Below are 14,192 nucleotides of genomic sequence, written 5' to 3' on the forward strand. Positions count from 1 at the left end.
CAAAATGGCTTATAAATATTATTATTGAGAAGAGGGGTTTTTGGCAGTTTGTTACCAATTTAGACGTTGCTTGGTAGGAGCCAAGAGCTTCCAACGCCGCTTGACACTCCGAGAATATTTTTATTGACTTGTGTATGAGGTTGGATTCTTCCAATCAATCCGCACACAATTCAATAGCGTAAATTTCTGCTTAAAATACAGCCTAAGGTCCTAGGCAGGTTGATATCTCTGTCCTCGCTCTGCAACTTGAAAACACCTGCACCGGAACGTGTCCCATCCGCATAAAAAATATTTTGTGGTTAATGCACTCAGAGGCTTTAGTGCAAAAAAACTGTTTCGGCCATATCACCAGCATTCAAATTCTAAGTTCATATCAGGAAATGAGTAGATACAAAAATAAAAAATTAAAAGGTATATTCTCCATAATGTCTATATACAATTTACATTAAAAAAAGTCAACATCATTAGTCATAAAATAACAAGCAGTCTCAAAATATCACTTTTACTGCACTTTACATATAAATCTTCTGGTCCACATGATGCCTCAATAATACAATACTATTATACAGCTTGATAGCAGGACCGACCTTCATTTTCAATAAATTGAGAAGGTCTATTTGACTGAGCGACAAAAAAGCTTCGCCATCGATTTTCTCATTACGAAAAACGTCATAGTCTCTACCGCAACACGGAATTCTGGAAACAAAATTCACCACTTCGCGATTTGACCAGAATCGAGGATCAGATTCGCTCTTTATGTATTTCTTCAGAAATTCTGAATGCTGGTGCCAAGATTCCCGCTCTGCAGGCAGAAGTTTCGACTGCTCTATGAGGATTTTAGCTTTTTCCTCAGGAGATTCCATGCTCTCCTGTTTCACTATTTTTTTGTGTTCCCTCTTGGGCTTCTTTTTAGGAGGTTCCTCACTTTCTTCACTTGGTTCCACAGGTTTTGACGACTCCGGACAGGGACGCTTTGGTGGGCGACCAACTCTCGGTTTACTGAAAGAAAACATTGACATTAACATTGACCTCTTACTTTTTCAAATAATATATCACTTCATCATTTCCATAATGTTTGATAAATTGTACAATGTTGGTATTAGAGGGTTTCTCCTTAAATGGAGTAGTTTATGTCTGATAGAAAAACGATAGTGTACAGCTCTGGAGTACAATGTGAAGAGCTTCAAGAGAGCGTGGTTCTACAACAGTCAATCTATGTCTTAGTTTGTTTGAGAGATCAGCTGATCTTGTATTGTAGTCATGACTGTTTTTCGGTAACAATTTACTGTTTTGTAGATTTTCTGTGAGAGTTATATAAGTATACAAAGTGGGCAATGGCTGAATAAATTACCGAAGATAACGATTCCTATAGTTAAGATTTGCCAAGCTCCAAATGAGCTTTTTTAACATCTGAAAGCGGCTACTGAAGTAAATGAGTTTCCCCGAAGTGAAATACCGAACGAAAGGGTAGAATGAAACAAGAAGACATGAAATTCTTTCTTAGGATGTTAACATCTGTAACATTTCAACTTTACCTTGTATAATTTAAAAATGCTGGAAAATGCCTTTTGGGAAAATATCAGTTAGATAAGTCCAAAAAAAATGAATTTGAGGAATGAAAGTATTTGAAGTTATAATAGATATCAGGATCGAGTTTTGGAAGAGATTTAATAAGTCATCCAAGAGAAATGCAGTTAAGAACTGTTAAATGACTTTGAAACGGAATTTTGAGAAGCTTTTCTTATGACAGTTGGTTTAATAAAATGTATGTGTTATGGTACTGTAATTGTAGTCCTTTCTTTCTTGTGAATAAGGATTTTATTTCATAAACGAAAATGAGAGTTCCGTACAAAAAAAATTTATAATTAGTCGAAACGTGTGTTCTTCTTCTTCACATACAATTTTCAGTACACACCAGAAATCTTCTATGAGAGCATAATAAAAATAGGTTTTCAATTCATTTTACTGAGTCTGTTTAGCTTTCTCTGTCAGTAGACTGTCCGATCTTTCAATTTGTCTCCTCTGGCAAAGTTCACCTGTCTTTGTCCCTTTTGAAAATAGATTCAATATGTTGATCGTTTTTATCAATTTATATCTTTACTGAAAACTTCTTCACTCGCGGTTTCAATTTCCAAATTCAAGTTAGTGCAATGAGCTGACAAAAACGTCCAGAAGCAGTGCCAGATTGGCCACTGTAACAGGAGGCAGCAAATGCTAAGGGTCCCACATGCCAGTTACCAAAAAAACAAAAGCCAACCCCAGAGTCATTTAGTAGCTAATCTCAAAGCGAACACAGACCAGACTGTAATTGTTTGGGTATATAACTATGCTGAGGATTGGCAACATGACAATATATACAGGGGAATTCCCTACAGCTACATCACAAATTAGTTTTCAAATGATAACCAATATTTAAATAGTAGAATGGATACTGGTTCTGCTTTATCAACATCCTAAATTTTGACAGATAATGCAATTCAAGGGTTCCACTCCACTTTTGCTACAAGCCCTATGACTGAATTGACTAAACCCCCAGTAGACAAAAACTGAGTAGCAGAATAGGCACAAATTCACAAAATGAAGGGGGGGGGGATTCATCAGAAAACAATTTATATTTTCAACTCACTGGTATCTAAGGGTAAGAACTGAACTCATAATTTCTCAAATAATTTTTTTCTCCATATCTCTTTTGTAATTTGTCATTACCAGCTTTCATGGTATACGTTACCATATTCCTGAACTAAAATAGACATGGCTATTATCAATAGATGATAACTGATAAATATTGCACCACAAACTGTCAGAATATCCTGTATTGCATATCTTATCTGAGGCGAAAATTTGTTTATATTATACTTCATATTCCTGAACTATTATATTGATTTAAAAATAAATTGTGATTTATCAAATGTGCAATAAACGATTTTTTGGTTCCTCAATCATAATTTCAATAACCCTAAAAGTTGGTGCAAGTTCTATAACAGACATAATAATATTCAGACATTGGCGTTAAATGGATAGAAATTATTTTGTAATCTTCATTCTTAGGCTGGCGACTCAAAATTCCTTAAAACAGCAAATCCCAAATGGTGAAATATTTGATAAACTTACATTTTACATTCTTTGGGTTCCCTAGATACAGGAACCACTGCTTCAGGGCTTTTGTCTGGACTGAGAAGTCTATCGGGTAATACTTTTTCGGCATCGACATTGTCTTCTGCATATGGACAGTTTTTCTCTACAGAATGTGTTGCAAACTTTGGGCCTTTAATGTGACCAACGCCCCTACAGCCCACAGTTGGACATTCCAGGAAATCATAAACATCATCTGGAGCTAAAAAAAAAGACAAACTTAAAGACACACACCAAATATGATAAGTTCAAGAAAAACAACTTCCATGTCCATCATAGGAAGATACAATATTTAGCGATTGTAACTTTTCAACTTAATTGTCAAAACATGCTTCAAAAAAATATTTAAAGTAGTTAATACATAAATAAATTTAAAATGATAAGTTAGTTTGTAGTGATCAAAATATAGAAGTTATATTCCAAAATATGTACCACTTTTACTTACTCAATGGCGGTTCTAGTGGATGCCCCGTCTTTTGACACCAACCCATGGGATGAATATCAGGACTGTCGTCATCCACCCAATAGCTATATCTATCTATCCAACCATCGAAGTGAATTCTGATCTGGTGCTCTTTGACATCATCGACTGTGGCCACTCTGATGAGCTGTGGAACTCGTTTGTCGACGCATTCTAATCTCATTCCTCGCTTGAAACCACATGCTGGACGCTGTTTGAAGGCCCTCACTGGGGCAGCCACTGCTTTACGTTCTTTCAAATACACCTCCCAGGAGAAAGATTCTGGGTTAGGGTAGTCTGAAATAGAAACAAATATAATTTTGAAGTGACAGACATAGGAAGAAGAATTCTTGTCAGACTGCTGAAAGGAGTTGTATAAATATAATCGACAAAACTAGATGAGATTGGTAATGCCATCATGTCTCAAAAAAAAGTTGATAACAGAAAATAGAATAGTGATAAGATAGTTGACTAACGTACCTATACGACTATCTACGGAACTAATTCCATAACTTGATAATGTTGATTAATAATGATAATGTTGACTAGTTTAATGATCCAATAATTTGTATGAAACAAACGTTTGTCGTTTTGTGTTGGTGCTGTCTCGAAAATTTGTCTGTTGCAATGTTTTTAATTTTTTTCAATATGTTTCTAATATGTCTGACGGTTTTTAAAATAATAATATAATCAACACGAAGAAACTACTTTTCCAGCCATGAAGAAAAATGTAATTAAATTTGAAACGTCGGCAAGAAAACAATTGTTATTTTAATTGACCCTGTTCCACAACCAACCGTTCTTCAGAATAATGATAATATTGATTGATGTTCTGAATATTGATACTCCTAGTTTGTGTATGTGTAAGAAATTATGAAACCAACTTTGTGGTGTTCCACAAGGATCAATAATTGGATCCAATCTTTTTCTGAGGTAAATAAACTGAGTTTTTGGGGTAATATACTAAACCAATTCTCTTGTGGTCAAATCATATTCCAACTGTAAGAAAAGAATATAACATTAGTTATAGGAGTTTTGTATAGTGGTCAAATCATATTCCAACTGTAAGAAAAGAATATAACATTAGTTATAGGAGTTTTGTATAGAAGAAGGATTCACATATTCATGAAAAATATTTAAAAATTATCCATTTCAGTATGATACGTATGATAAGAAATTATGGTTAAGACTTTCGTGGCCAACGCTATCAGTGTCTCTTTACTATTCGGGTTTGGTAGGGCGTCGATTTTTGGAATTTCTTCCTGACGTTTCGCTGGGCCTTCAAACCCGAAAAATAGTGGCACTCAGTCTGATATATTCTAAATTGAAGTATTTCATTACAGGGGTCAATATTATCTTGAGACATTCAAAAACATTACTTAATTGAAGAATAAAGTGTATTATCTGAAAACTATATTGAATTTATAGAACTACTCATTCATCAAATTTCCATCAATCAATATTTGTACCAAATTAAAGTATTCATAATTTTAATACAAGGCAATTAAATGATTCTGATTCTGCGAGAATCAAGTTAAACTTTGCCAAAAAATAATTTCATTATAATGGAGATTCTATTTATGATAGTGTAAAATCTCATTAAAAAAAATGTCAACCTCCTATACAAAATCATTTACATTTGTCACATTTTATAGATAATGTAAACACAATTACTTTTTATGTACAAAGACATTTTCTCTAATTTTGCTTGCTTTAAACTTTACTCAATAATTATTCTGCTTATGTGTTTCACACATAAACAGAATATATTATTATAATTATCACTTAATGCATTATATCATCGAACTTTACACTGCAAAGTAGCAACTGCACTGGATTAGTGATTTGAGGTACAATAAAATGAAGAACAATGAAATTATTCTATTCTAAAAATAGACTTTCTTATCAAAATGTATATCAGTTACAATTTTTGAAGAAAAAACAGTTTTCAACAAGAAACTTATACACTTATGATTATTAACCCAAAGATTTAAGTGTAGCAACTTGAAAATAATAGAAATATGGGTATACATACACAATTGAAACTTCAAGATTTTTCTCATCAGCATATCAGTTTTAAGTGGATAATATTTCAAATTACAGTGAAACTCAAATAATTTCCTGGTGAACAATTTTTTCATCTCATTCAATTCAGATGAATCTAATTGATATTGTGTCAAATCTATTTTCCATTATATTTATATATTCTTGATATTTTCTATTACTGGGTGTAAATGTATCATCAATATTTGAATTGGAAGATCACAAACTATAACTAACAAATATGGAGGTAATGAGGATAAAAGTTAAACCATATGATTGGGTAGAATTGTATCCGCCAAGTCACTGTCTCAATCTATTGTTCCAAATAATAAATGATCAAATCCAATGAAAACCACTATAAGAATACCTCTGGATTTAGTCTCCTAATTTTATAATTTAGATCAGTGATATTAACAAAACTTTTGGCACTCCTGCTACAATAAGAATTGTAGTAAAGCATTCATTGAATCAAGTGAGTAGTGCCATGAAAATGGTCCAACATTAAATGCAACGAAAACAATATATATGCAGTTTGTATCAAAAAATAAGGCTTCTAATTGGATTTGTCATTTACACATCGACAACAATTCTTTTGAAGTAATTAACAGAACGAAATTTCTGGAATTAATGCTGGATCCTAAGTTTACTTGAGAATCATACAAAGTAATCACAAAATTGAGTTTTCTCTGTAATGTAGTCTGAAACATACATCCCATGTACTAAATCTCTTATTTTATGGCTGGGTGCCTTCAACTCTTCATTTTCTTTTTAGTTCAGAAACAAATATAACAAATCATTTATAAAATGTCACCAATGGCATCAATCATTCTTTTATATTCTACAACTAGTAATGTACGTGAAAGAAAATGATGAAACTTTCACAAAAAAGGCCAATTTACATTCTTACACTTCACCAATTCTTTTCACATTTAGAAACCTTACAACATGCTACCAGATACACAAGTATGAAATACTATAAGTTCGGACTTTTTCCTCATTTCACATAAATTTGAAATATGAAAAAAAAAGTTCAACTATTTCTTGTATTTTAAAAACTGGGATGTCATTTGGGATAAAAATTATAATGCTTTCAATTTTATGCCCTTTTCAAGAAATTAAAAAATTTGCTAAAATATAATAAAGAACAGTTATGATGCAAAAAATTTTCTTACATTGAGAAATTCATCCTAGGTTGGTTGAGAATGTTACTGTCAATAAATCATCTCAGAAGTTTGTTTGGAGAAGGTATGAATAAAATATATGCAGTGTATTTAAAGAATGAGAAATTAGGTAAAATAATATAAGGAACATTTTAAAATACAGATTTACCTTTATCGAGATTTTCATCAGCATTTTTCTGTATTTTCTTTAATTTCTTATCTAAAAAAGAATTGGGTTATTAATGTATTTTTTAAGCTCCTTCAACAACAAATCATCAGATAATTACTCTTCAATTAAAACGTTTGTATTTCACTTTTGATGGTTAGTATTTGCGAAATGAATTTCTGATAAATTTAAAAATCCTTCAATTACAAAACCAAACTGAACCTAACAATAAGGTTCACGGTTTCAAAAGTGAAAAAGGTAATTCATGATTCACTAAGCAGTTGAGAAATTTGTAAAACCGTTACAAATACTAAATATAAAAAAAAATAAGTTGCTTACCGTTTGGAGGAGTGAGGTTATGTCCATATTGGTCACACCACCCCACTGGGTGAATGTAGGGTGATGTGGGATCAGCCCAGTAATCATATATGTCATCCCAACTGTCAAAATGAACTAAAATCCTATTATCCATCATATCTCGAATAGTCGCCACACAAACTAGGGAAGTATTTTTCCTGTCAACAGCTTCTAGTTTCATACCAACCCTAAATCCATTAGGACAAATTGACTGAAAATAACAAGAGAAATTATAAAATTCCAGTAATACTGAGTAGGGAAAAAGATTGTATTTGTATGTAGCAGCAGAAAATATAAATTTTTAGAATATACACGATTTTAATAGAAGATCAGAAGATTTCTCCATTCGGCATAATCTCTATCATGAAATAATGATGTTCAATATTGACCAAATAAATCGTAAATGGATATAATATGTTGAGTAAATGAAAAATAAACATATGACAGAATACTTTTTTTTTGTTCAATCAAAATATGTAGGAACGTGTTCAGATGAAATTGAGGGGTTTAACACGAAACTTTTTTTTATTGAGATAAACCTGAATAATCCAATAAGATTTTCAAAATTATTAAACAATCATTAATTCATGAGTCTGATCATAAGCCTGTTTCCAGGATATAAATGGTATATTGCCATAGGAATATTTTCTCAACACTAAAAAAACTGTAACTTCGACAGTAGTTTTTAGCACTCTACAATCTCATCTTGTAGCTTTTCAAGCAATAACTTTGGATAATGTTAGGGTAAACTTTTTCTGAATTCACAAAACTGTTAGATCTTTGGGAAGAAAGTTTTTGCTTTCTAGTACTCTATCTTGATATAGAAAAAAGTGGGAATCTTCCAAAGAAAGGAAGGAAGTAATAAATATTAAAAGAAGGAAGTCAATACATAGATGTGTAGATCATGCAAAGTAGTAACTTTCGGACACAAATCTGGAAGAAAAAGCCTTCCTGAAATAGCTACTATCATAATAAACATTGAATTATACGAAAGAAAAATTCTTTCAAAACAAATACTTTTATATGAACACTGAATTATATAGAAAACGCTTTTTTTCTACCCAATGTATATTCCAAATATTCGTTGTTATTAAAAGTGCTTTGGGCTAGAATACACGTACTAGCAAATACATGTTAAGCACTCTCGATAACCTCTCCGCAATGTAGCAGATATATAGTGAGAACATTATATTATGGCTATAAAAATAAAGAAAAACGTAAATTGGTGATAGCATTTCAAGCAAAAAAATTCTTAGCAGTGATAGTCAATACCTGTGCATTTGAGTTTCATCAGTATTGTTCAAGTAGTGACCTGATGAATAATGAAAATAAAAGACTTTATGACTTTTGTACTAAAAAATATATACCAGAATTTTGAGTTTAGATAGACAGATAGATTAATCATTCATTTTCAAGGGGCATACACACCCAATTACAGGAAATGCCAAGTTCTAGTATATAAGCTCGCAATTTAGAAAAATGATAAATAATTCATTACTATTCACTGAATTACAATTATGTGGAATAATGGTATATATATAAAAAAAGGTACGTGAAAAAATAATGTAACTTTTCTAAGTTATTCAGGGATGAAACTGTCCTATATAATTTTTTTCAACTGAAAAATATGTCAGTCTTGGCATATTTCATCAAAGTTTTGATATATAACTAAGAGGGAACAGAAAAATTTATTGTAAATGTCTGTGTATATTAAATTTCTTGAAATTACTTTGAACAATAAAATATCACTGGGAAAACACAGTGATACTGTATGTGAACCTAAAAATACTGTGTATGCGGAAGTTTTGAAACTAGCGTATTTTTCAGATATTAAATTGGCAGTCAGAAAAAAATATCTCTGTACACTCATCTGATACTTTGTTTTTTAATAGCGAATACTTTATTTCTAAATAATTTAGGTGTGTCCTTCTGTTTAAAATCTACTACATCTCTTTTATTCACTGATCATGTAATGAAGTAAGAAACTTAAATGCTGTGGTTTTCTTGTAAACAAAGCAACTAGAATACAGATATAAAAAAAAATATTTCATAATTGTATTTATATATAAAATATTTCAAGTTGGAATGAAAGTCAAGAATATTAATTGAATAGAACTGACCGATACTTGATGAAAATCCATATTAAAACTAGTTAATACAGTTTATAGTGAAAATCATACAATAAACTGTATCAATTAGTTTTTCAAGAATATTAGTCAAGATGAATATTAGTAAGTACCTAAATCCAATTAAAAAATTGGGGACTAAGAAACGCACTGATAACTTTTTTGAAGGTGCTTTTGGGAGAATATAGCAAGCAATTTTTATGAACAAATTCTCAGTGTTATGATTGAAAAAACTCACCTGACCAGCTCTATTAGCAAATAGATGCTTTGGTGCTGCACCAGCCTTAGTTTGCTTCAAATACTGTATCCAGTTGAAGTTCTCTACAGTGAAGCCAGCTGGTGGTTGTAGAACATGTCCATATTTTTCACACCAACCCACTGGAAATATATCCATACTGTCAGCATTGCACCAAAAATCATAGTTGTCGGGATATCCATCGAAATGCAACCTTATGCGGTATCCAACAGTTTCAGCAACTGTAAAAACGCAGAAATAGGAAGGATGCTGAGGATCGACACCTTCAAGTTTCATCCCAGGTCTGAACCCATTTCTAGTATAAGGAAAGGGGTCTTTAAATAGTTTTACTGGAGCAGCTTTGACTTTCATATGTTCAAGGTATTTTGACCAGGAGAAGCCCTTTTTCTTGCAAGTCCAAGGGCATGAGGAAGCCTTGACTTGGAGAAAATCACGAAATACTGGTTCATTTTCTTCTTCTTTCTCAGTTTCAGGTGATGGATCTTTGAGTTTCTTCTTTTTCTTTTTGAATTTATCATCTTTTTCTTTTTTACTTTTAGCTTCATTAGACTCCTGACAGTTATAGCTACAAAATTTGGGGTTTATGAAATCAGAAACTAAACCGTAACAACCACATTGCAAACAACGCATTTCTTCTGGAAAGTCTGTTTTCATTTTTTCCTTTGCTTTTGCAATACGTTTATCAATTATTGCCTTGAACTCTTCCTCAGTGATGTATTCAACTAAATTGAACTCGTTCAGAATAAATTTAACTTGAGTACCTGGTAATGTTCCGATTCCATCATCCCAGTTTAGAACTTTGTGGAGATCACATTCCTCGGACGTAAGAGTTGGTTTTTCTTTTATGAGCTCTATTTCAACTTCACTAGTGAGATTCTTCTTGGGTTCATCTACAGTAACTACTGAACATTTTGTAATTTCATATGAAGGTTTACTAGAAGTTTCCAGACCATAGGAGTTGTTGGATGTTACTTCCATCTCATCAAAATCTTTACGGTAACAAAAATTTGCTTTTCTCCTACGTTCTTTTTCTGGTTTGGAGGGAGCAGGGACAGTTACAATCACACTTTCAGTCTCACTTGTACTTGGTTTTGATACTGATATCTCCTTGCTTTCGGAAATTGGGCTCGTGCTGTTGGTGATAATCAAACTATTTGGTTTTCCCACTTTTCGCTCTGAAAAACTATAGTTTTTTTTCAAAATTGACACACCATGCTTTGAAAACTTGGGTAACTCTTTTGTAGGAGGTCTAGAAAGTATTACAGAAGTGCGAAGCTCGTTTTGGGAACTGGTAGAATCTTCCGTTATGCTGAGTTCGTATGACTTGTTAACAAGATCATTTTTTTCTGAACTGTCCAAGTCAATCACTTCATCACACACTAAGTTCTCGCTATTACTGTCCACATCCATACTATTTTCATTTGAATGATTATCACACATGAGTGTTATACTTGTGGAATCACTTTGAAGCTGCCCATCGCTTATTTTAATATTACTGTATACTCGCTGTTTGGTGACCATTGGTTCCGAATTGGGTACAGGCATGGGTAATAACGTTATTTTCGACTGTACACTATTGACTGCAGCTCCTGAAGATAATTTAGGCATTGGAGTTAGAATAAATTTTTGTGATGAATTTTGAGGTTGAATGAAGGTATTGTTGTTGTTGGTGACAGGAAAATCGTGCAATTTGTTTATATCAGTTTTGTTAATCTGAATAGTATTTACATTTGAACCGATAGAATCGCTACTTTTTTGAGTTTGCTTAAGTACGGTTAAAACACTTGCAATTTTGGTAGCAGTCGTATTGATAGGTACTGGTACCACAGGCAATAAATTGCCCTGCGGCTTTTGTATTACCAAAGACTGTGGTCTCCCTGTAGTAAAAATCACGTTCTGATTTGAGGATACAGTACCAGCTGTAGAAACTGTCGTTGTTCTATTTGTGTTCGGTGCCAGAGATGCAAGCTGAAATTGTGAAATATTATTCACAATGACATTGTTTGTTTTACCAACACTTGACAGTGGTACTTTAGAAGAATTTTGAAAGTATACTACTGGTAAAACTTGAGTTTTCATCATTACCGACGAAGATGAAGTTTGAGGTAAATTGGTAAATGAAGCAGGCCCCTCATACTTGGAGATGGTTACATCAGATGAATTATTTTCTAAAATAATTTTGCTGTTGTTGGAATTAATGGTAATTTTGGAATTATCCAACTCCTCCTGAGTTCTGGATAACTCTGTAGAAGTAATTGAAGACATTTCTGTAAAACCGAAAATAAACAAAAGTTAGTTTTTTTGAAAATACTTTGTACTAAATAATAATGTAGATTGAACCTGCTATAAGGAGAAGCAGGTAACACGAATTATTTTGAAACTAACAGTAAATAATTACTATTATTAGCGTTTGGTCTTCATAGCAAATAAAAAATATATGAAATGTTACTATTATAAGTATGGTATGCTCCTTGTCTGAGACGGTTGTGATTGACCAAGACACAAAAACTTATTATTTTGTTAAATAAACCTCAAGGTAAAGGTCACTTCAAGTGAACTAAATTATAATTGGAATAAAAATAAATTATTAAATACCTTCTAAAAACGTCCGCAACCAGCTCACAAATGAAAATCTAAAATTTTATGACAGGACAGAACCAAAGTGATCATTCTGTTCAGCAGATTTTCATAGAATTTCCGTAATATTATTGTTGCGCACGCGTCGATTACAAGAGGGGATTCGATTTCTCTAAAGTTAATTTTCCCGCGCTTCAATTAACAACAAAATTCTGCCTTGAAAACTTACCAAAAACTATAAGGAGCGGAGTTTTCGTTAAAATAAACGTTTCAGTGTGTGCCTCTTATCAACTAATGACAAAATTGAAGAAGTGAAGCTTGTAAATGGCTTCCTTACCTCTTTAAAATTTTGAATTCTTCTGCATAGGTACCTATTCAGACGCATAGGTGCAGGTAATAATATTTGGCATAACCCTTTTATATAAAACTGAGTTTATGCAATAACAACTATTCCTAGAGATGGGTACAAAATCTCCATGATGAATATTAGGTTTGCAGAACTGAATCTATGACATAAAATCATGTATTACCCTAAAATAAATATTGGGATATAATTACCCTGAACGTGTAACGTAAAATGGAGGCCATTATTAGCATTCAAATTTAGTTGTTAAGCGTTACGCACTCAACCTATAAACATGTATTTTATATTTCATTTAAAACAAATTAAACTATTCCTTATGGAATATTTTAATTTTCTTTATGCTATGCATTCAAAAGCATTAACAAAAAATATTAGAAACTATAAAAGACATCTTGAAATTTGTTTGGGTAATTTCGATTTTTATTTCTGGTTCTTTCAAGTATTTATACTGAAACGAATTGTCATGAAAAAATATTCCCCCTGAACAAAAATAAAAATTTGAACCAGAATTACCACTGGCAACTACAAAATTAATATACCTACTCATGCTACTTTTCTATTGTCTCGCTTGAGTTTATTTATTCAAGACGAAACCCAAAAAGTGGGCGTTTTCTCTATTTCCTTCCGTAAAACATTCTATAATTCTCATCAGCAGGTTTTATTTAGGTTTATAAAAAACACTCACCTTAATTTTCCTGAAAGTACAAGACATGCGCTGCAGAACAAAATAGAACATGTATCAGTGTTGCCAAATGTAAAAAAAATATCGTTTAATATGATTTTTCTTTTCTTGCTATATTAAGGTTGCAAGTAAAAGTAATATAGATCGAATTTCATAAATACACTTGAGTTGAAATAATTCATCTTACATTTTACTATGATTGGGTAGAATAAACGGGCTACAGATTACTAAGATTGTTACAACTAGTAGTTTAATTCACAAGTACTTTTCATGCCAGACTTTTTCTCCGCCTTCGAAAAATATGAAAGAGGTATCATTCGATTCGGAATAGCGTGTAGATGATTTTTGAAAAAAATCCAAGTGCTCCGTGTAAAAATTGCAAAAGTCATAAACAATTACCCACAAAAATGTGGTTTGGTTTTTGGGAATATCTCAAAAACTGTTCGAAATTATTCAAATTTGAAAAAGGATTCGAAAAGAGATGTGCAGTCTTATGTGAGTTACCCAATAAAAAGCAGAAAATAATGAAAATTCACATAAGCCTCAACTGATTTATATTGGAAACGGTGGGTAATAGAATATTGATCCACACTTAGGTACCTATTCGACGCGAGAAGTGGCATGAAAAAACTACTCTGTTCAAAGTTGACGATATTGCAATTATAGTCGATGACAAGGCACCCCGAAACAATTGGTTAATGGGACGAGTGAACTTCTACCAATGAAGAATGAAGAATACTACATGCTTTCCTTTCATTACGAAAGGGTTTAGAACTCTAAATGATAATTATCCAAACCGATCGATAGGCAAATCTAGTCCCTTAAAAAAGCCCGCTGAATCACTTGATATGACGCCTCTATTTGTGTTT

General features: G+C 32.3%; 1 protein-coding gene across 4 annotated transcripts; it reads right to left on the reverse strand.

Annotated features, from left to right (window-relative positions):
- Positions 1 to 399: 399 nt before the first annotated feature.
- On the reverse strand, positions 400 to 13,203 carry l(3)mbt (lethal (3) malignant brain tumor). 4 transcript variants are annotated; one of them, XM_074175669.1, is made up of 7 exons: positions 13,185 to 13,203; positions 9,683 to 11,967; positions 7,301 to 7,529; positions 6,965 to 7,015; positions 3,578 to 3,889; positions 3,112 to 3,334; positions 400 to 999 (listed from the first exon to the last, which is right to left on the reverse strand). In XM_074175669.1, exons 1-7 carry the CDS (start codon positions 13,186 to 13,188, stop codon positions 513 to 515), a joined length of 3,591 nt encoding a protein of 1,196 aa, XP_074031770.1. In that variant the 5' UTR covers positions 13,189 to 13,203; the 3' UTR covers positions 400 to 512. The 4 variants fall into 4 exon arrangements, with proteins under 4 accessions (XP_074031770.1, XP_023027014.2, XP_023027008.2 ...); XM_023171246.2 differs by lacking the exon at positions 13,185 to 13,203 and adding an exon at positions 12,615 to 12,754; XM_023171240.2 differs by lacking the exon at positions 13,185 to 13,203 and adding an exon at positions 12,296 to 12,432.
- Positions 13,204 to 14,192: the final 989 nt, after the last annotated feature.

This window comes from Leptinotarsa decemlineata, unplaced genomic scaffold (assembly GCF_025532065.1).
Source record: "Leptinotarsa decemlineata unplaced genomic scaffold, Ldec_3_MD MMD2_tig00001064_RagTag_RagTag, whole genome shotgun sequence".
In the NCBI taxonomy this organism is placed as follows: domain Eukaryota; kingdom Metazoa; phylum Arthropoda; class Insecta; order Coleoptera; family Chrysomelidae; genus Leptinotarsa; species Leptinotarsa decemlineata.